The 23,481-nt window shown below is 40.6% G+C and overlaps 1 protein-coding gene across 2 annotated transcripts in view; it reads right to left on the reverse strand.

Moving 5' to 3' along the window:
* Window positions 1-23,481, reverse strand: part of LOC124137497 (sodium/myo-inositol cotransporter 2-like) — a 62,884-nt gene that overhangs the window by 29,897 nt on the left and 9,506 nt on the right. The window contains exons 1-4 of one of the 2 annotated variants that reach the window (XM_046503828.2): window positions 10,544-10,694; window positions 3,771-3,842; window positions 792-896; window positions 130-189 (exon numbers count right to left, since the gene is read on the reverse strand). In XM_046503828.2, coding sequence (XP_046359784.2) covers window positions 130-189; window positions 792-896; window positions 3,771-3,842; window positions 10,544-10,624 — 318 coding nt within the window. In that variant the 5' untranslated portion in view covers window positions 10,625-10,694. Of the gene's footprint in view, window positions 1-129; window positions 190-791; window positions 897-3,770; window positions 3,843-10,543; window positions 10,695-23,481 lie in introns of those variants that run through there. The other variant, XM_046503829.2, reaches the window with a different exon arrangement.

Below are 23,481 nucleotides of genomic sequence, written 5' to 3' on the forward strand. Positions count from 1 at the left end.
GGCATACGTTGTTCCAACACGTGTTCACATGGGCTATAATTTGACTTGTCAAACATCAAGCTATATACAAACACCCTTAAGCGACGTTTCACATAAACATGAATATTGAGGGTGAGTATGTTTGCTTACCCCGGTGGAGAGATAGATCGGTAAGAAGACCCACCCCAGAAGCAAGAGAAGCAGAACAGCCTGAAATCACAACAGTAAACACGTTGTCGGAAAGTGTGTCAAATTGGATCGAGGAGACGTCCTTCACAAGCATCGAAATGCGAGAATATAAAAGGCATAGGGTCAGTGGATATTTGAACGAATGCACACCCTGAATGTATAGAAATATCACACACAGACACACAGACACAGACACACAGACACACAGACACACACACACAGACACACACACACACACACACACACACACACACACACACACACACACACACACACACACACACACACACACACATATATCTAGTCAGTTTCAGAACGTTGCAATTAAATAGCTACGTGCCTTCATAATGAATATGAATGTGTGCATTCTTGGCTTCTACCTGGTTGGAATAAAACTAACAACCACGTATCATCATTCTGGTGAATCATGGTAATCTCACTATTTGATAGTGTTTCATGAACACATGCTTAGGGTACAGTCGGAATCGTGTAAATGACCCTTATTCTTATTCTCACGATATTGGATTATTTTCGCTTTTATTTACATGTATTCAAAGAGATTCATACATCATAGCTTCTCCTGAATACGAGTTTACAGAATCAGCAGTAGGTTGAATACTTACCCCCCATTCAAATGCTACAACGGCTATGCCAGAGGCCGCTCCACTCCCTGCCAAGCCAACGAAATGCTCACTCCCAATGTTGCTTGCAAACAACGAAGCTCCAATCTGTTTATTATATTATCATTATAAGAATATTATTTTGCACATTCATCTATTAATAAACGATGATCAATAATCAAGTCAACGCTGTCGTTCATATTTATCATATAAATACCATACACACACACACACACACACACACACACACACACACACACACACACACACACACACACACACACACACACACACATATATATATATATATATATATATATGAATATTTATCTCACGATAAATATGAACGACAGCGTTGACTTGATTATTGATCATCGTTTATTAATAGATGAATGTGCAGTCACATAACATATGCAAATATCCTTCCTCTATTTTATATATATATAAAATAGAGAATGGATATTTGCATATGTTGTTTTATATATATATATAAAATAGAGAATGGATATTTGCATATGTTGTTTTATATATATATAAAATAGAGAATGGATATTTGCAAATGTTGTCATGCTTATAATGTATCCATACGTAATGTGACTGTGGGGTTTGCTCGTACTGACGAGCCTCAGGCTATGTTGTACACTGTTGCATATTCATAATATCTGAATTATTGCCTTATTTGTGATGGGATTGAGAAAATGACGTGGGGTCACTGGGACATTGGGATGAGTAATCGTTGGAAAAACGTGACCAAACTTTATCTTTGTCTCACATGTGGATAATGCTATGAGTACATACCATACATATATATGAATAGTTATGAAAATGTTTGGGGCGGTCGGGTAGCCTAGTGGTTAAAGCGTTCGCTCGTCCCTCCGAGGACCCGGGTTCGATTCCCGACATGGGTACAATGTGTGAAGCCCATTTCTGGTGTCCCCCGACGTGATATTGCTGGAATATTGCTAAAAGCGGCGTAAAACCATACTCACTCATTTTAACTTATTATGAAAATGTTTATAAAAACATTCCTAACTGTAAATTATCACTAAAACATGTTTATGATATTCGGCAACAATCATAAGAGGGAGACATGACCTGTCCTAGACTGGTTTACCTGTCGTCGAGCGCTTGCGCTTCTAGCCTGCAGTGGCTAGAAAGCGAAGGGCAGGATATTATTCTAGCTCTGTCCGACCCATTTCCCCATACAGCATTTCGCTACGGTGAAACGTTGACCCAATTCCGTAAAGAGGGTCTGCCTGTTGAGAGTGTGGGGGACAGGCATATCGCTGTGTGGGAAACATTGAACCAGTTTCCGTGTACCGACATAAGCACTTTCGGACAGTGTAAATAATTGATGAGTCAGGCTACAGGAGTAAGCATATTTCCATTTGGGAGGTAACTCTCAAAGGTTTATAATTGAAAATAAAGAACGCACTCACAACATTGTGGGTTTCAATTTTAACAATATATGCATGACATCACAGATCCATTTCATTATAAAATAAAATTATAACAATGTAGCTATTACTTCGAAAAGATTGTGTAAATAATTGATGAGTCAAGCTACAGGAGTAAGCATATTTCCATTTGGGAGGTAACTCTCAAAGGTTTATAATTGAAAATAAAGAACGCACTCACAACATTGTGGGTTTCAGTTTTATCAATATATGCATGACTTCACAGATCCATTTCATTATAAAATAAAATTATAACAATGTAGCTATTACCTCGAAAAGATTAATTATGAACAAACATTAATAACTTTACCAATGTAGATATAACAATGTCAACAGTATCATGTATACCACTATGATTGTGTCATTTTGATACCCAGTGTTCCTTAAAAACCAATAACAAATGTTTCAGGAAGGTATTGTTGTAAAACATATTACTAGCTTTGTTTTCATAATGTTTGTTTTCTACTTTTATATTACATAAATATCAAACTGAATTGTGCATGATTAATATTCCTGATTTTAAAGGTACCACATGCAAATTACAATTTGTTTTATCTTCCGGGTTACACACGTGCACTTTATGACAACAATAGGTAGGAATGTTACAAAAATTCTTTGCGCGTTGTTGATCCTCTGGATCAAAGTTATCGTGTTTCATGTGTTTCTCATCGTCAGATAAACTCAATTATGAAAGGTTGTCATGTCCACCCATTTGCCCCCCCAACATCTATCATCCCGGTCTGGTACAAATGAACGAATTTCCCGTTGCGTACAGATTTCATAACTTGTTTTTCTTTTCAACTGCTAATTTCTCCCCTGTTCTCGACACCACGTATAGCACAATAACGATGCCAAGATTTTCTGAGGACATGTATTTTTGGAAAATGTTCCAAATAATCGTGTTCAAGATTCATGTTACGAATCATTTTTGCACTTATCCAACCCTTAAATATCCAGGTATCATAAACAATAGGTACTTCAAACATATATTTAATAGTCCTGATGTGTGTGTGTGTTGCGTGTTCTGTGTGTGTAATGGGAACTATACGTCACTCATGCATGATATGCATCATAAGTTTTTAATGTGTTCAACGTTTCGCTGCATTGTCGTGCAAAATACATCCCAATTTCAGGGAAATTTCATCAACCACCAATAATATAAAATGTAACATCATATATGAAGCCATTCATGTCATTTTCTGTGTTTCTCATTTCAATGCTCAGCTTCCGATAACTCTCATTGACTACATGTATGATCAAAACTGTTGCCCTCAATATGTCAGTTTAAATTAAATTCATATTGAAACTCCAATTTTGACGTTTTCTCAACCACCCGAAGTGTTGTTTGTTTGGTTAGATGTCAACCTACATGTTGATTTGAGCACACGGATATAACTTATATTTAACTGTGTCTTTACATGTACATGTAGAAAGTTATCATGTTTGTGTAGAACGTCATAGTATGTGTGAAGAACGTCACCATGTGTGCTCTGAACTTCAACACGTGTGCACTAAGTCTACTTACCGGAAACCAAACCATAGTCCTTCCGGCCAAAAAGTATCCCTTCACGCTCTCCCTGTTCTTGCGACACATAGACTGAAAGAAGAAAATATACAACAGAATATATAATTAACTCCAGATAATGTCAGGATGGACAATGTTGAACTCTCTACAAAGCGCTATATGGATTGATGATGTTTTGTTTGTTTGTTGTTTAACGCCGCACTCAGCAAAATTGTCAAGCTATATGACGGCGCTTGGTAAATAATCGAGTCTGGAACAGATAATCCAGTGATTGACATCATGAGCATCGATCCACGAAATTGGGGCATGCATCATCCAAGTCAGCGAGCCTGACCACCCGATCCCGTTAGTCGCCTCTTACGACAAACATAGTCGCCTTTTACGGCAAGCATGGGTTGCTGAAGACGTAATCTGCCCTGGATCTTCATGGGTAGATTGATGACGTCATTAACGCTAAATTTGAAATATACCAAAGCAAACAATTATGATGTCAAAAATGGTTATAAACGCATGCGCCCGAGAAACTTTGAACATAAACTTCTTTAGGTGAGAGAGTGAGTGGCTGAATGAGTTGTGGTCAACGCAGCTTTGTACAATATCTCAGTCATATGACGACGTGTCTGCCAACTTTGAGAGTATGTCTACCACTCTGGTGCCACTCAATACTGTCACGTTAACAACGATGTAACGATGATAAATGTTTATTTGCATACTCGTATATGCCAGGGGTCGACGTGTGGTTCCCGGTAGGAAGTGACAACATGGTGTCGATGGCTTGCGGTATATACAAGTTTACGTTATACAGGTAGATATATATACAAGAAGCAGTATGTCAGCACAATGTGATGGTAGTGATGGTGATACACAAAGCCATTTAAACTTCAAAACAAAGCATCAAGGGACTGAAGTGATGTCTTCCTTCCAGTGGCAAGGTGCTGGAATAGTCTGGCATATGTGGATCTGGACTAGAAGCAGGCAATAGGCAACAGGATGCACCTAATCATGCATTAAGCAGAGGATCACATAAACCTGAAACCATAAACTTCTAAGGCTGAGGCAATAAGTATGTGTAGAAGGTACCATCCATGTAGATAGTGTCAGAGTCCGAAAGAATGTCCAGCATCTCTGTTGCTGCAAACAGTATCTTGTTTACTTCTCTGTCATCGACACACAGGAACTGACGTCTGACTTGAGGAGACATGATCTCCAATGGTCTCCAATGGTAGTAAGTCGACCTTTTCATCCAGCAAAGGCACACTTCCAATGGACAGCCAGTTGACGCCGGACGTTCAAACGATAGCGAAAGCTATCATGTAGGACCTGTTAACGACTACGCTGTGAAGTTATGTATTCAACTCGCTGAACGTTCGCCATAGTGAAATGACATACATGTTGTTGCATTAAGTGTTTAAGAGGTCGCCTTCTGCCTTCGCAGAAGGAGTAACCCTGTGTGTTCATTGATGTATGAATCGCAAAGCCGATCGTTATCGTGTGTGAAACCGTAACCCTGAGGTGTCCAGACTTGAATATTAACAGGCCCCGATATAGTGTCAGCACCCGTAAAGAACTTTGACTCACTCAATATGATTAGACTGAACTAGATAACAGCATGTACCAGCTAAAAGAGTTTAAGGACTGTGAAAAGAGGAAAACCCAAGTGGATGCACACGTGTTGTTCACTGTAAATATGTAAAATCATTCCCTGCATAGTTTGAATGAAATGCAAACAGATCACGTTCAAGGTTATGACAATATTGAGCAAGTGCGTTCACGTGCGTGCCGCTGCGTATACGTGGCCGGACTTGCTAGTTCTATAGTTCTTGTCCACTGAGATACCATGCTCCAGTTTAATATGGATACGTCGCTCAGACACACCATACTGACTCCGAGCAACCAGTTCTTGCATCCCCGCAATGCCGAGCTTCAGACAGGATAACAACAAGTACCATATTTTAACGTATGATATTTTCGGTATGATCGAACCCCGATCTTCCGCTCTCCGAACAGGCACCCATTCTCTGAGACCACGTCAGTAAATGGATATTTACCAGATGAAGATAATGAAATGAATTGAAAGCCTATGTATAAAAAAACCTCTCCACACACGTGCAACAAAGGCTTTACTTTATATCTGTTGACTGTCATGGCACGACTAACCCTTTGATTCCAATATTACCAAAAAACAGACTAGCTTAAACAGTGACTATTATAGAGTCTACAATATTTGATAGAATGAAATATATTTTGTGTTTGCTTCTGTGCGTGCGTGCGAGCGTGCGTATGTGTGTTTTAATCTGTGCAAGTACCTCACATGACACATGCCTTGACCGTATCGTCAATGCCAAGTCAGGGTTTTTTCACAGTCCTATTTCAACGCAAGAAAAGGAAATACAATGAAACGAATTGAAAGTGACATATTCAGGAACCTATGTACAGCCTCGGGTCATGGTGGAATTACATTGACACCGGGTGTTCAGAATAAGCCCCATCTGATGACAAATAACAAGACATGTATTGCGAAAAAACATCGCGGGTCTTGTCGCGGGTTCGAATATCGGATTCTCCTTCGTAGCCATCCTTTGTAGCCATACCATAGCGAGGTAAAAGAGGAAAATGAACCTTCCTTCATCACTGAGCTTGGATGACACGACTTAGTTAACTTGATCACTATTTTAGCGTGTTGATCAGGATATTATAACATGCCTATTTGCATGGGGTAGGTTCAAACAAGGAAATGTCTTTTCGTGTACATGTAGTGACATAAAACAGGTGATGACCATTAATATAGTTACGCCATCTTCAAAGGTTCAGTACAACTTGTGAAAATTGAAAGCATATGTCATCTCGAGTATACCGAGATGAACAAGTATGACATGCTGGACTGCCTCATTGATAACATCTATGTGAAATTTTGAGATAAGATATTTTGGCAAGATGTAGGCATGCCTTTGGGCACCAACTGTGATCATCTTTTCGCTGATCCGTTTCTTTGCGCATATGAATCAGAATTGTTGCTCATATTTGCAAAATCAAAATAATGAAATTTGGCTAAGGCGTTTAGCTTTAGCTTCAGGTATATCGATGACCTGATGTCGTTCAATAACTAGAAATATAAGAAATCCGTGAAACCGCCAAATCTGTTTCATAAGATTCAGAGTGACAAAAAACTATTTACAAGATTGTTTGACAAGAGGGGTGACTTCAAGTTTCCAGTAGTCACCTTTCCCTTTACGTCCAGCAATAATCCAGCAGCCCCTCACTTTAAAAATTTTTGGTGTCTACATTTACACAACTCTGAGGTACAATCGAGCATGTTCTTTCCATGAAGATGACAGAGAGCGCCATTCGATTCGTTCTCAAAAGTTGTTTGATCAGGGTTACACAACATTCAAGACCTTGGTAAAGCTTCAAAACATTTGACGGTGGACATATGGAGGACATTTCCAAACGTGACGCATCAGTGACAAGAATGACGTCCGAACTAATACCCTATTTTGACTGTTATGTTTCCGTGTGTTTTTGCAGTGTATCTAATTACAGTGTCGGCCTTATTTACAGGTGATTCTACAATTCCTGCTCTCGGTCAATTACGATCTACCACACCATGCGTGAATAAACAGTTATGCAGGTGTTGCTGTGGGCAAATACCTAGCCTGAAAATGTATATTTATTTTGTGGATACATGTTTTACAAATTTTCGTTGATATGTGGATATATTAAGCACAAAGACCAAAAAAAATGTTTATGACTGATGAATTAGTGCCTTGAAATATTCATCGAGATGTGTATCATCGTTTAATGGGGTCATGTTTGGAGGAGATATCAAAGGAGCCGCCCAATATACACAGTGTCGTCCGGTGAACTACCACCCCACCCTGTCCATAATAGTTAATAATATGTAATCGGTACACAAATATATTTGATGCGGTGTCAGTGTGGAAGGAGTTTGAATTACGTCCGCCACTGGCCACAGAAATCCTCAAAGTATATATTAATCAACAAGGTCAATGCCGTACTAATTACCTAGTGGCGCACGTAACAACGGCTGTCAATCTGTCTGCTACATCTACCATACCATCATCCCTGTCACAACTGGCATATTAACGGCTTATTCAAAATATTAATTGTAGAAACGTCGTTAAGGGACTAACGTATGTCGTATACAGTCCTCATATTTGATTAAAAAAAGTAAGTACGTCAACTGGGAATTCAACTGGATGTTACCTTCCTTATATCAGCTAACAGCCCTGTTTGTGAAAATATTTACTAGACATAAGATTTAAAGACTAATAAAATCAATTGTAAGACCGCATAGACCATAAAACCGAATAAAATATGTCTTGGTATCATCTCTTGTGTATTATATGATGGTAATTACCTGAAATGTTATAACGTTAGATTAGGACGGAGAAACATTAAAGTGTTTTATAATACTTGAGAACATGAGCAATAAGATGTAGCAACATAAACATGCATGGAAAAGGGGAAAATGGTGAAAACAAATTGAAATAGATTTTAATAAAACATTATTGTACTAAATAACTTGCAAGAGCGGTGTCCAAAATTGTTTGACCGTGTTATGTGTGTTGTAGACTGACGAATAGTAAGTAATTGTCATGCTGTACGCATGGTTCCATATACAAAGTCAGATATACAACCGGTATGAAACTGAGAACTGAGATGCCAAGTTTCACCTGCATTCACACACGGAAGCAATATACTTGTGTGTATGCCCTCTCCTCTGAAAAATGCATCACTAAAGTATTTGCATTGTAATAAATATAGTAATGATAAAACTTGGTAATTTGGTAGGTCTCCGACAGATATGATTTTCAGTTTTTTTTTACACCTTTGATTGATACGGATTACGTACATGTAGTCTGGTCACTGTCTCCAATGTATCTGCTTGTTAGAAATTTTCTTTGATCGGGTATAAATAGTTGATTTGTCTTGTCACGCAGTCATTTTTACTTGATCGAATGATTTCCACAAAAAATTACGGCAGAGCGTTTTGTATTTTATTATATACATGTATTGTTAATCGTAGAAGATTCTAACATCACTGTATCTCAGGGGGGCACGGGTGGCCCAGTCGTCTAAGGCGCCGCGATTTGCTGTGCAGAGTTGCGTCCTTTGGGCACGCCAGAAACCTATGATTGTGGGTTCGAATCCCGGTTCGCCCCGATTATGTTTCTAGGTTTGTCAGCACCATACCCGTGCTCGTGGGTTTCACCGAAGTGGTAAACGTCTGAGACCTGCATCACTTCGGGCTTTCCTCCCACATTAAGCTGACACGCCGCGATATATCTGGAATACTGTTAAAAGCGGCGTTAAACCCAACTCACTCACTCACTGTATCTCAGATCGCAAAACTGATAACATTAAAACATGTAATTAGTACACAGTTAATTGTTACATATGATGGTAAATGGAGAGACAAAAATAAGGTGATTAATTATAGTCTGTTGCAGAATATGCGGTATAAGTGTAGTCATTTATACATATACACATTACACATATACAGATGAAATACACGATATGATACAGTGCAAGAACAAATTAAGACACGGTTCCTATTAAATATAATTATACGATTATGGATTTAATGAGCATGTTTAAATTTTCAGGCCAACACGGTTGAGATACAGCATCGGCATACTCAACTGGAGTTGTTTTCTGCCGGTCGTAAGTTCATTGTTTGACTGAGCACACACTTGTTTCGGGGTTGCGATATTTTCTTCTCTTTGTTGGCAGCCTGCCACCGGCCTGAATTTTGGGAAAGGTCTCAGCATGGGACTGTTAATTTCTTCTTAATGATGTCTACAAGCTTACAAACTTGTAGATGCTGGGGCGGTTAGGACCAAACTTTTTCAGCTCAGAGTGTTAGTGGTCCTGGAACCCATAGTGTCAAACACGTTCTGCACAATACGTCCATCAGATTCTACTGTTCAGCAACATTGTCACGGAATTTCAGAACTCTGGATTGATATAATAATCAAGGATTTCGAAGGTGAACGAGGGGAAATGAAAAAGAACCTAACTAAACTTTAATGTGTTTAAAAATAAAAGTCTTAATGTTTTCACAACTTCAAACTTCTAAAGCCTATCAAAGACTTTAGCTGACAACTGATATGGCAAGACACGAATGTAAATGATATATGGAGCATACGTGCATATTTATCAGAAATGTAGTCTTGCATGGCAATAATTGGTATGTGCTTATTTTCAGAAATGGCAACACACACACACACACACACACACACACACACACACACACACACACACAGAGAGAGAGAGAGTATGTGAGTATAGATGACAATAAATACGATAAAAAATACACTGAGAGATAATAGTAAGTGAGTGAGTATGGTTTTACGCCGCTTTTAGCAATATTCCAGCAATATCACGGTGATGGACAGCAGAACTTAGGTTCACACATTTACACATTGTACCCATGCAGGGAATCGAACCCAGGTTTTCGGCGTGGAGAACGAACGCCTTAACCACTAGGCTACCCAACCGCCACTCAACACTCTAACGAATGAATATCCTCGGCTTGGTTAAATAGAGGGGAATAAACACAGAACTAAAATATGTTTACGATCCGGTGACAATTCCAAATATATGTTAGCTGCATGCGTTGATACGCTTCAACCAAGTTATCGAGCATGACGACACGATCCCATAACGCGCCTAGTCCGAAAAACATCAATTTGGGACCAAGTCAAATCCAGAGTAGAAACGGGTTAGAAAATGCTTTTCTAAGTACTTACCATCAAACTGACTGCAAGCACAAACAGGAAATATATAATTAGGACTAAAATGTCCACCCAGTTGAAAATTGCTGCAACCATCTTGAACTCAGTAGACACTTAACCGTCGCGTACAAGGCTGTGTAGCAGGTATGAATAGTGGTTGTATGTATGACAGTCGCCAACAGACCCGCCTATGTAGGTCACGCCACAAAGCTCATCTGATATGCATCTTGCGTATATTCAAATTCATTTGGGTTACTGGCATGCGCGTTCAGAGTCGGATTGGGTGACATAACATTGTATGAACTCCTGTAGTATCTGTCTTATTTGAAAACCTGTGAACTGGTTCCTTGAGAAATAATTTTTCTACAAAGAAAATCTGTTTCGGTAGATGGTGGAGACTGATTATTCTTTGGCGTTGACGTTTTCAAGCTGATATGAGGCATTATAGCACTTTGGGAGGTCTGTATATCATTCGTTGTATCAGCAAGTGTTCGATATATTTGCACTGTGACTTTCTCATGCCATCAATCATTGGTTGGTTTGTGTATTTGTGTGTTTGTAGTTTAACGCCGCAATATTCCAGCTATATAATAGCGGCCTGTAAATAATCGTTTCTAGATCAGATAATCCAACGATTCACATCATAAGCATCGATCCACGCAATTGGGATACGATGACATGAATCAACCAAGTCAGCGAGCCTGACTACCCGATCCCGTTAGTCGCCTCTTACGACATGTATTACCATGGTTACAGATTATAGTTTATTACAATTTATGAACCCCTTGACAGTCTGAGTGATAGTTTCTTCATACAGCACATGTTTTTATTCACTTGCAAAAGATATAAACCTTACTCTGAAGACTTTAAGTATAGTGCTTACAATTCAAAATTACAATTACTCTTGTGACGTAAATAAAAATACTATTTTAATTGGCATTATTTTATTTTAGTCAACTCTTTACTCTTTAGTCAATTTACAATTCTGACAAACATGAACGATAAACGAAGCATTGAACCACGTTTACATATTCCTATTTCACTGAACCATATGCTGCAGCACAGATCACATGCATATTAAACAATCCCGTTTCAGTCTTGTTTGTCAAGCAAGCATCATGCTCTGTTGTGCATACTCAAGCCAGGTATTGTGCTCGAGAACATCACTATGACTTTATTGCTCGAGAACATCACTATGACTTTATTGTTGTGTATGGTAGTTTCTGTTATTGGTTTTGCCTAACTTGCTGTTGGTGGTGCTGGATGCATGTGCTGTTGTTGTTGTTGTTTGCTGTTGTTGGTTTTTGCTGTTCTTGCTGCTGCTGCTTGATGTTGGTGCTGTTGTTGGTGGTGGTTGCTGTTCTTGCTGCTGCTGCTGGATGTTGGTGCTGATGTTGTTGGTGTTGGTTGCGTTATGCGTTTAGTTTTGTTGTTGCAGTTGTATTAGTGATTATAGTGTTGTTGTTGATGCTGTTGTGTTGTTTTTGTTGTTGTATTTAGTCCCAGAAATAAAGTTATCTTATTCAAAAAGATATATCTTCAAAATATAAAAAAAATCCAAATGGAGCCCAGAACAATCTAGACTTGCCAAATCAATCTAAACTTGAGTTGTACTTCTTGTTTAATTTGTTCTCAAGGGTCTGGGAGACAGACGAGTGGTGCTGTTGTGTTGGTGGAATGTGGTGCTGTTGTTATTGATATTGTTTTGTTGCTGTTCTTTGTGCTGTTGGTGGAACGGGGTGTTGTTGTTTATGCTGTTGGTGGTGCTGTTGTTTTTGTTGTTGGTGGTTCTTCTTGTGTTAAACTGTTATGATTGATGGTGGTAATGCTTTATTTGTTGTTAGAGCATCATTTGTTGCATCCGAGCGTGAGCCACGGTAACGGTAACAATCCAGTTTCGGGGGGCTGCTTTGCCCGCTACCAACAGTTCCATTACTGCGCTATAGCGCTGCCGCAGTCTCGCTGTCTCGCTGTCTCGCTGTACTGTTTCAGTCACGCTCGAATGCACTCGCACTGGCGATCCAGCACCTACAGCTCAAATTGGATCTAAAAGGTGCGCCCGGTGAAGTGCACTGCAACTTGGCAACAATGCGGTACACTGGGTGCAGCGGCACACTGGGTGCAGCAGCACAGGCTACCAACAGATCCATCACCGCGATATAGCGCTAGCGCGACACGCCCGGATCCAACACGCCCGGTAAATGGCACTACTCCACACCTGTATGCCCTGTTGTTATTGGAACATGTAGAACTGTGCTCATAAAGAGGGAACCTGAAAGGAGATCTACTGAATGAAACCCGTTTGAAAAATGTTAAACGTCGTGCGAATGTTTCGCGAAATCAAGCATGCAGGTGTCTCGCTTAATCCGGACTAAGAGAAGGATCGTCTCAAAAGCAGGACGTAAATACTTCATGGTATTTCAATAACAGCCAAAGAGCCAAACTCCTTACACTGATTTACGCACCTGAACTAGAAATAAAAGAAATCAGTGTTGACGCCTGGTATCATCACACACTGGTGATTCATACCCACATGTTAATGATATAGTCGGAATCGTACAATGGACTCTGCCTTTAGTAAATATTTCTTATGATTATGGGAATAGTTTTTGTCGCTTTCATTTTTTATTTTTTGAGGTTACTAATACGAGGTTACAAATAATAAGTTTTGCAACTTGGGAATTTGTGTTTACACAAACAATGTCAGCTTGTGGCAGGTGTGACACTAGTCATAACATCAGGTTGACATGTGTCATAACAAGCTCCAGACACAACAATAAGTTAGATGTGATGGCCTTATTCACCTAAGGGTGGTCACAATCATGGATTCTCTCAAACATGAACAACGCGGTATAATAAAGTTCCTTACCAAGGAGGGATGCAAAGCAAAAAAAATCCATGAATCCATCTATGTGAATGTGGATTCGGACAGTTAAATAATCCACCCTACAGCCCAGACTAAGTCCCCAGTGATTATTTTCTGTTCCGGCAAATGAAATCTACCCTACGTGGAAGATGCTTCCAGGATGACGAGGACATAAATGCTGCCACAGAGGCGTGGTTGGAGAGCCAATCTGCGGATTGCTATAAAAGTGGTATTAAAAGCTTGAAGGACAAATGGAATAAGTGTATTGAGGTGAATGGAGATTATATTGAAAAATAAAAGTGCAAAAGATATTCTGCGACTTGGTCTGATATTGAAGTTGCAAAACTTATTGAACTCCCCTCGTATGTTGCAACTCGTTTCTATGAGTGTGTGCTGCGTGTTGTGTGCTGAAGAATAATGGGCAGAAAATAAGCAAGAGGAAAACAAACCCCGAAACATGCATGTAACCATAGCATACCCTCTAACATTGCTCAAACAATAGTACAGCATTAGCATGATGTCAACTGGTACATTGTGTTTAACCGAATCAAGTTGTGTTGCCGCCCATGAATAAAGTGAACATTTTTTATATGCACCTGATAAAAGTTGAATTGAATTGCCTATTTTCAGAAATGACAATGCATCAACGAAGAATATTAACTGCTGTCACAAAGTATCATTAAACAAGAATAAAGTAGCAGTGAAAACGTAGTACTACACTACGACTCAAGGGTTTTATACTACATTTCGCAAAATCTCAGCGGGGACTACGCAGAATGTTTGTAAAATTTCTTCGTAGCTACGCAAACACTGCGCGTAGCTACTGTGCAGTATCGGCAAAACTGATTGTCCCTTTTATGGGACCAGTTAGTTTTATCTCCCCCGGGCGTCGGCACAAGCGTGGCGTTGAAAGACAATTTATACATGTACATCCCATATGGTGACTGTTTTTCACTATTCATATTGTAATTTCATTCATGATACCACGCCATTACTTCTGGCAACTGTACAATGACTTGAAAGTACAATAGATTGAACGAGAACAAAATGATGATAATGTATTGTACAAGGAAGGATTGTGCCTGTCATCTTGCAGATTTAGACATGTAGGAACGAGAATAATTGTTATCATGAGTATCGATTATGCAGCTGAGAGTTATGTATGCACATGTTCACTGTAAACGTATTTACTTGAACGTCCTATACGACCTACGACCTTCGCGAGCGAGTTGAATGGTCCAGGTCCATTGCAACGAAATGTAGAACGGGTGTATAAGTTTTTTAATTTGGTAAAATACATGTAGGTTTGGTAAATATTATTATAAAACGAATTTCTATCTTATTCCTTTCATTCAAAATGACTTCGGAAATGAAATAATGCTTGAAAAATGGAGCTGATTTGATGGGAGATGGGACGTTAGCCAGCTGGGACTGTGCATGTGGACACACAGTTGCACCGTATACACAGCATACATGGTGGCTCTTTGTTTTAGCAGGAATATACAGGCAGTGATTCTCTGTGCACTAAATACATGTTTGGATGTTATCAGTTCTGCGTTCTGTGACACAGTGATGTAAGTATCTACTCCAATTGACAATACATGTATATAATAAAATAATTTGTTTAACTCTCTGCTGGAATCATTTGATCGGGTAAGAATCGCAAAATGTATAACTAGACGAATCAACTATTCATACCCGATTCAAAAAGAAACAGCATGATTTTAGTAAAAGTGCTATTACATAACAATTAAAAAAATCTATTAGCAGATAAATTATAGATAATCCCTACTAATCAAACCTGTCAATAAACTAAAAATCATTTCTATCGGAGACACCACAAGAAACGTTGAATTACCGAGTTTTATTCATTACTATATTTACTGCAATTCAAAATACTTTAGTGTTACATTTTTCAGAGGAAAGGGCATACACATAAAAATTATATTGCTCCCGTTTGTGAATGCACGTAATAATTGGGATGTCAGTTCTCTGCTCCATAATGCTTCACACAGGTGGTATATCTGAATTTGTAATGTGTGTGGTGAAGAATACACATAGCATGAAAAACACTTGCTATTCGTCAGTCTACAATAACTCAAAACAGTCAAATATATTTGTGTTGTCTATGCAATATCCTAACCTTGGGGTCTGCTTGTGCACATGCAAGTTGTTAAGTGCAATATTATTAGAATATATTTCAATTTGTTTCCACCATTCTCTCTATAAAATATGTTGCTTAATCATATTGCTCATAGCAGTGTTCCCAAATCTCGTGTATCATAAAACACTTTAATGTTTATCCTCCCTTATCTAACGTCTTAACATAACACATCATAACCATCATCTAAAACACAACAGATGATGCCAAGACAGATTTTATTCATAGTTATTGTTTGTACTGTCTTAAAATTGATTTTATTAGTCTTTAAATCTTATGTCTAGTGCATATGTCAACAAACAGGTCATAGCTGATCTAAGGAATGTAACATCTAGTTGATGGTCCAATTATCTTACTTACTGTTTTTCTTTTATCAAATAAGAGTACTGTATACGATATACGTCGGTCTGATAACGAAGTTTTTACAATTATTCTTTTGAAAAAGACAGTTGAACGACATTTGTGAGAGGGAGGATTGTATGATGGCTGTAGCAGGCAGATTGACAGCCGTTGTCGACGAGAGTTGCGTGCATTACTAGGTTACGTGAACGGCAGTGGCCTTCTAGAAGACAGACAGACAAGTTATGTCTCACTCGTAGAATACATTTAAAATGTATTAAAAGAAGTAAACACATAAAATTCTACAACCAGTCGCTAGACGACTTACGAGAGACAATATGTCATTAAAAATAAACAGTAATACACAGCGATAAGATATATACATATATACATCAATGATATAAAATGGAACGTCGCTTTGGTAAAATGGTATGGCAGGTTTGGGCCACGCAAGAAATAAGATCAACGTTTGATAGAATCTGTGTAAACGTTTAACTTTTAGAGTAATTATTAAAACAAGTAAATTTAAGACTACAGCGATTCAGAAGATCAGCCCTCACGTCGTCGTATAAAGGGCAGATAAGTAAAACATGGATCTCGTCTCCCACCTGTTCTGTACAATTAAAGCAACATCTCTCTTCTGGTGGTATGTTTGTGTAACGTCCAGTCTCTATATTTAAAGGCGTCACTCCGCATCTGAATTTAGCTGGAGAGCTCCTATGAGCACGGTTGAGAGGTTGCTGTTCTTGCTGTTGGTGGTGCGTGATGCATGTGCTGTTGTTGTTGGTGGTTGCTGTTGTTGGTTTTGCTGTTCTTGCTGCTGGTGCTGCTGCTGGATGCATGTGCTGTTGTTGTGTTTGGTGGTGGCTGTTGTTGGTTTTGCTGTTCTTGCTTCTGGTGCTGCTTCTGGATGCATGTGCTGTTGTTGTGTTTAGTTGTGGCTGTTGTTGGTCTTGCTGTTCTTGCTGGTTGTGATGCTGGATGCATGTTCTGTTGTTGTGTTTGGTGGTTGCTGTTGTTTTATCTTGCTGTTCTTGCTGCTGGTAGTGCTGGATGCATGTGTTGTTGTTGTGTTTGGTAGTTGCTGTTGTTGGTTTTCCTGTTCTTGCTGGTTGTGGTGCTGGATGCATGTGTTGTTGTTGTTGTTGGTTGCTGTTGTTGGTTTTGCTGTTCTTGCTGGTGGTGGTGCTGGATGCATGTGCTGTTGTTGTGTTTTGTGGTGGCTGTTGTTGGTTTTGCTGTTCTTGCTTCTGGTGCTGCTGCTGGATGCATGTGATGTTTTGTTTAGTTGTGGCTGTTGTGGATCTTGCTGTTCTTGCTGGTGGGGGTCCTGGATGCATGTGCTGTTGTTGTTGGTTGCTGTTGTTGGTTTTGCTATTCTTGCTGCTGCTGGATGCATGTGCTGTTGTTGTTGGCGGTTGCTGTTGTTGATTTTGCTGTTCTTGTTGCTGCTGGTGCTGCTCGATGCATGTGATGTTGTTGTGTTTAGTTGTGGCTGTTGTTGATCTTGCTGTTCTTGCTGGTTGTGGTGCTGATTGCATGTTCTGTTGTTGGTGGTGGTTGCTCCTGTTGGTTTTGCTGTTCTTGCTGCTGGTGCTGCTGCTGGATGCATGTGCTGTTGTGTTTAGTTGTGGCTGTTGTTGATCTTGCTGTTCTTGCTGGTGGGGGTGCTGGATGCATGTGCTGTTGTTGTTGTTGGTTGCTGTTGTTGGTTTTGCTGTTCTTGCTGTTCTTGCTGCTGCTGGATGCATGTTCTGTTGTTGGTGGTGGTTGCTGTTGTTGGTTTTGCTGTTCTTGCTGCTGGTAGTGCTGGATGCATGTGCTGTTGTTGTGTTTGGTGGTTGCTGTTGTTTGTTTTGCTGTACTTGCTGCTGCTGGTGCGGGGTGTATGTATTGTTGTTGTTGGTGCTTGCGTTGTTCTTGGTGGTGCATTTAGTCCCAGAAATAAAGTAATCTTATTAAAATATATATCTGCAAAGTACAAAAAAATATATATTCCAAATGGACCCCAAACAATGTAGCCTTGCCAAATCATTCTGGACTTGTTGGACTCCTTTTTTAGTTTTGGTCTCGTGGTTCTGGGAGACAGACGAGTGCTGCTATTGTGTTGTAAGAACGAGATGTTGTTGTTGTTATTGATGCTGTTGTGCTCAAACTCCAACTACACAGTGGGACTGAGGAGTTTACTAAGGTAGAACCTTACACTGAAGGTATTCCGTGTGCACTGGCTATGTTTGATAATCCGCTCATAAATACAAACTTGGCAACAGAGCAGTTTACCAACAAACAGAAAGACAGACAGATTGTTTACTTTCTTATCTCACACACATATTTACACAGATACATATAACAGTACATACAAGTGAGCCACCCGCTAAGGGTTACGAGAGACGTAAAATATATCACAGTATATACAGTATGAATATATTGGTGTAAAAGGGGTATATAGAATAATTATAATACTGATCACTAGCCAAATAAAACATATTTTCTTCGTTGGAGAATAAAAAAGCAGGATTTAGCGGTACTATATACATAGTATTTAAAATGTAAAATATGTTTATTGGTATCACATAACTCGAGGAAGTTTGGATTGCTAGAACTGACCTTTTAGTTTACATTTTCACACAAATCACCATTCAAGGGACAATGCAGCAATATTTGACGTTCGTCGTCAATGCTTTCATTACACTTAAAACACACGCCTTCATTAAGATTCATATAAGTAATCATTCACATTCATAATCCGCCTGATTCCAGCTATAGAGGAGCAGTACCTAAATTTTGCAGAGGATAGAGCGGTAAGACCGAGGCATATGCATACTTACATAGCTTTCACACGCATACACATCTTTAAATATTCCATACTTCTATAATTTATTACCACCCGTTCTTCCGCCATGCTTGCATCACAGTTCATTCCAATCCGACACATACTTTTCCATGCAAATATCCTGCATACGTACAACTACAATTTTCACGCTTACATTCTCTGAAATATTCAGACCCCACTCGTTCATCTTTGCTCTCACACGGAACTTTCAGCATACCGTTCAGACGATAAAAACACACTTATCTAATGTAAATGACATTTCAGTAAAGCCCCAATACTGTCTAACAATACACATCCACTAACTATCGGACGAATCCATCCCCTATGTCTATTAATAGAAACATTATTGTATTAGTGTATATACCAAACCCTAATCTAAAAAGCACGATCGTGAACGGCATTTCACGATGATCCCAGATAGATGTCCCATAAATCAAGACTGACCAAACCGTTGTATCATACAATTTGGAATAAGTAGTGGATTGCATACCTCCAATTGCCTTATATTCACAGATAAAAGGACCTTATGCTCTGTTAGTCGATTTAGCTGCTGCGTTTGCCATAGCATTGTAATCAAGATGTTCTGTGAGCAGTTGGCCGAGATAATTATAACAATCAACAATATCAAAAACCGAGTTATCAATACTTGAACTAGCTGTTGTTCTTGGAACATTTACATTTCTAAAGTATACAATCTTGGATGTGTCATTATTAATTAGGAAACAATTAAACAACACCAAGTATTCAATAGCATATGCTAAAGCAAATAGCATCAACACAAACACCAATACCAGTTTCATTTAGCTTGTCAAGCAAATCCTTCATTAAATAATGTTAAAAAGAATTGGCGAAAGTAAATATCCTGTTTTAAACCTCGATTAACATTAAACCGGGATGTGAGCATACCATTTATACGTACACTGCATTTCATATTTTTCATATAAAGACAGAAGTGCAAGGGACATTTTCCCATTCCCACATACTTTCTCCCACATAACACCCCTGTTACTTACTTACTTACTTTGGATATTTAACGTGCGCTTTCCGACTGATGCGTATTTCGCACACGGGCCCGGCCAGGCCATTTAATGTGTTTCCGAAAGGGGCGAAATTGGTCTGTGCAACCCAAGAGGAGGGTTTTAGGGGTTGCTTATATAGAATTTGGGAATTTTGAGATTTGGAATAGATGCCGATGGGATTGGGGAGGAGAACTAAGGGAGACCCCCTGTTAATGCTATCATGGGCTTTATGAAAGTCAATAAAATCAGGAAAAGTGTCTTCAAACAGGTAACATCCCATTAGTAAGACATCCCATTAGTGAGACACCTATTGTAAGACAGTGGAGTAGGTGGGATTAATTAAACAAACACAGCCAGTCTACCCACTTAACAATGGTCACAGCCCATCGTTAGCGGATTAATTAATAAGAGTAGGCCAGTAATTCTGTTTGAATATTCTCAGGAAATAAATGAGTTAGGAGCTAGGAGGAGCTTACTCAAAAAGTTGAGATGCATGTTTTGTTAAAACTTACTTATTACACATATAAATTCCCCCTTGTCTGTGAACATTTCATGCACAATCATGGCAGGTTTGCAGCAGGTTGAGTTCATTACCAGGCAAAGAGGTCCTCTCCAGGTCCTCTTTTAGGGATATCTCCACTACAAGAACAAAGTAAGACAAAATGGTACTCATTGGCGATGTACCGTTAAGACCTACATTGGCAAATGTACAACAGTTGGAAATTTGTTAGAAATGTCACTGTACACAACCACCCACCAGAAGACACCAGCAGAATCCAGTTCCTTGGCAGCTTAAGGAAGAGAGCAAGAGAAGAACCAACCACTCCTATGCCAGCCCTCTACAACGACGAGGTCTTGAGACATGATCCGGAGGCTGCAGCTATATTTCCCTCATTCAGCTCAGTCGGCAGCGCCATGTACAGACACCGCAGTCACACCATCCCGAAACTCCCTAAAACCAGAGCTGAAGTCGACATTGCAGCACTCTGGAGAGAGACCCATGATGGTGAGCGGTTTCTGCTTTTTGCCGAAGGTGAAGAAGACAAGATGCTGGTATTTGCAACTGATGATCAGCTTAGAGTGCAGACGTGTCCTTCCTAGCTCGCAACCCACGCTCTACCATTAGAGATATCGCTCTATCGCTACCTAGGGATCTAGTTGCCATCCTGGAGCCCTTGCTGGCTTACAGGGTTGGGGACTACTCCCTCCGGACTTCGTACAAGTCCAACTCATCCACCCTCTCCATCTCCTTTGACCTAGGCCAAAGGAAAAGGCCTCTGGTCAAGGCTCCGGCCAAGACCAAGCCTAAGGAGAAGAAGACCCCGGCCGCTACCCCTGCTGCACCACGCCCGGTACAGAAGGCCAGGCCGCCTACAGTGAAGAAGGCTCTACCAATCTCCCCCATGGAGATCCAGGAGAGCCTTCCCACCACCCCTCCGCCCCCGACAGCTGCACTGGAACTCGCTCCTCTCGAATCCAGAGGGGAGGAGCCCTTTCGCACGCCGGTAGGGACTGGCCACGGGAGGAAAAAGAGAAAGAGGAAATGCATCTTCTCCCCTGACTTTCCCCCCCTCCCATCACCTCCAACCTGCAAGACCACGGAAACGCAGACCGCCACAACACCAGGCCCCTCCCTCAACACCAGCCAAGTCCAAACCGACCCGGTTCCGGAACAAGATGATGGGGGAGACGTCCGTGACCACCTTGCACAGTAGGCAGACCTCATCCTGGAGCAGCACAAGGTCCACCCTAACCCCTGCTACCAGAATGAGAGCGGCAAGATTTACCCCAGCAACCGCCCACGCCCACCCTTGGTGCTGGTGCAGTACTGGGGTGAAGAAAGGTTTGAGCACGAGATCCACAGCTACCAGGATCTCTCGGAGTTCCTGGTCGACTGGGATCTCCCAGTCAGCCCGCTCTTCATCACCAACGCCGCCGCCCGCCTCACCACCGCACTGTTCCGAGTTCTTCCTCCAGAAGAGCTCGACCTAGCCAGGAGGCTCCTGGCTGGGAAGAAGCAGTAACTTCCTTCGCCACACCAGTTCGCCAGCCGACGCCGTGCCTTCCCACGCTTGACCCCCCCACCCAAGCCCAAACTTTTCCACATTATTATTTTTTTACTACCCTCACCCCACCCAGCAAAACCCAACCCCCTAGATTAAAATTTTAGGTTTACGTCATTTACATTTTTTTTGGTCGCACTTCTTATCTATTCATTACGCTTTTTTCCCTATCTAGTAAAAGTGCTTCTCCGTGTGCGAGATTCGCTAAATGTAATTTATTACATGCGGAAAGCACACGTTAAATCCCCGAACGAACGAACGACATTGCAGCACTCTGGAGAGAGACCCATGATGGTGAGTGGTTTCTGCTTTTTGCCGACGGTGAAGAAGACAAGATGCTGGTACTTGCAACTGATGATCAGATTAGAGTCCTTCAGTCAGCTTCCATTGTCTACATGGATGGTACTTTCTCCGCCTGCCCAGATCTTTGGAATCAGCTTTACATACTGCATGCACGGAATGGAAGCACTACCTATCCCCTAGTCTACGCATTGATGCCTGATCGTCGGACTACAACTTACCAACGCCTCTTTGCTCAGTTGAAGGTCCACATCCAACAACTACTGAACCACCCATTCAACCCAGAGACATTCCAGGTGGACTTTGAAGTTGCTGCCATTAGAGCCCTCCGGACAGAGTTTCAAGGTTCAGACATCTAGGGGTGTTTCTTCCACTTTACCCAGGCGGAAGACACAGGAGCTTGGTCTTGCTGTTGGATACAGAGATAACCTCCTTGTGGAACAGTGGATCCGACGAGCTGATGCCTTGCCTCTGCTGCCTCTTCAACAGGTTCAGGATACGTGGATTGACTCCATGAACCAGTCTCCCGATGTACCGAATGCTGACGAATTCAACGACTACATAGTCACAAACTGGGTGGATTATGAAGCCAGATTCCCTCTTTCGCTGTGGAACCATCACCAGACATTCGGCCCAAGGACCAACAACAACCTGGAGGGTTTCCACAGTCGCCTCAATGCATCACTGAATCATCGTCATCCTAATATCTACACGTTCATCGAGATCATCAAGAAGATTGAGAAATCTGAGAAGACCAAGCTATCTCAGTTAGACCTAGATGCAGCTCCACCAGCAAGAAATTAAAGCGTGTGTACAAGGAGATTGACAATCGACTTTCCCGACTGAAGGATCAGCTATCCCAGGGTGACAAGACACCGCTCCAGTTCTTGGATGCTGTTCGCAAACTTCTGAAGATGGATTAAGGTTGTGTCAGTGTGACAACCTCGATGTGAACTGTGATGTGAACTGTGATATTAACTTTAACTGAACTCTTAGTGGCGAATATGTTAAAACAATGGATTTAAGGAATGGATGAATTAAAATGTTGAATGAAATAAAGTAAAAGGGGGTATCAAGCATCTTGAGTCATTTCTTTTGTCTATAATAAGACAAGTCCATTTTCATGATAGGGGTTAGTTACCTGATTAACAGGTGCAACCAGGTACGACATTGTTGTTTTAAGGTGTCTCACAACTGGGCTGTCTTACTATGGGATGGAGGAGTATCTTTATGATAAAGGATCTGAAGGATCTGAAGTGGAACACTTTGGTATGGGGTTAATTATCCCGCTCGCTACCAACGGCTTAATAACCGCGCTTTGGCGCTTCCATGGATACACTCGCACTGGGGATCCAGCCCCCACAACGTCAGT

The sequence above is a fragment of the Haliotis rufescens genome, unplaced genomic scaffold (assembly GCF_023055435.1).
Source record: "Haliotis rufescens isolate VD_foot unplaced genomic scaffold, xgHalRufe1.0.p SCAF_7, whole genome shotgun sequence".
NCBI lineage: Eukaryota > Metazoa > Mollusca > Gastropoda > Lepetellida > Haliotidae > Haliotis > Haliotis rufescens.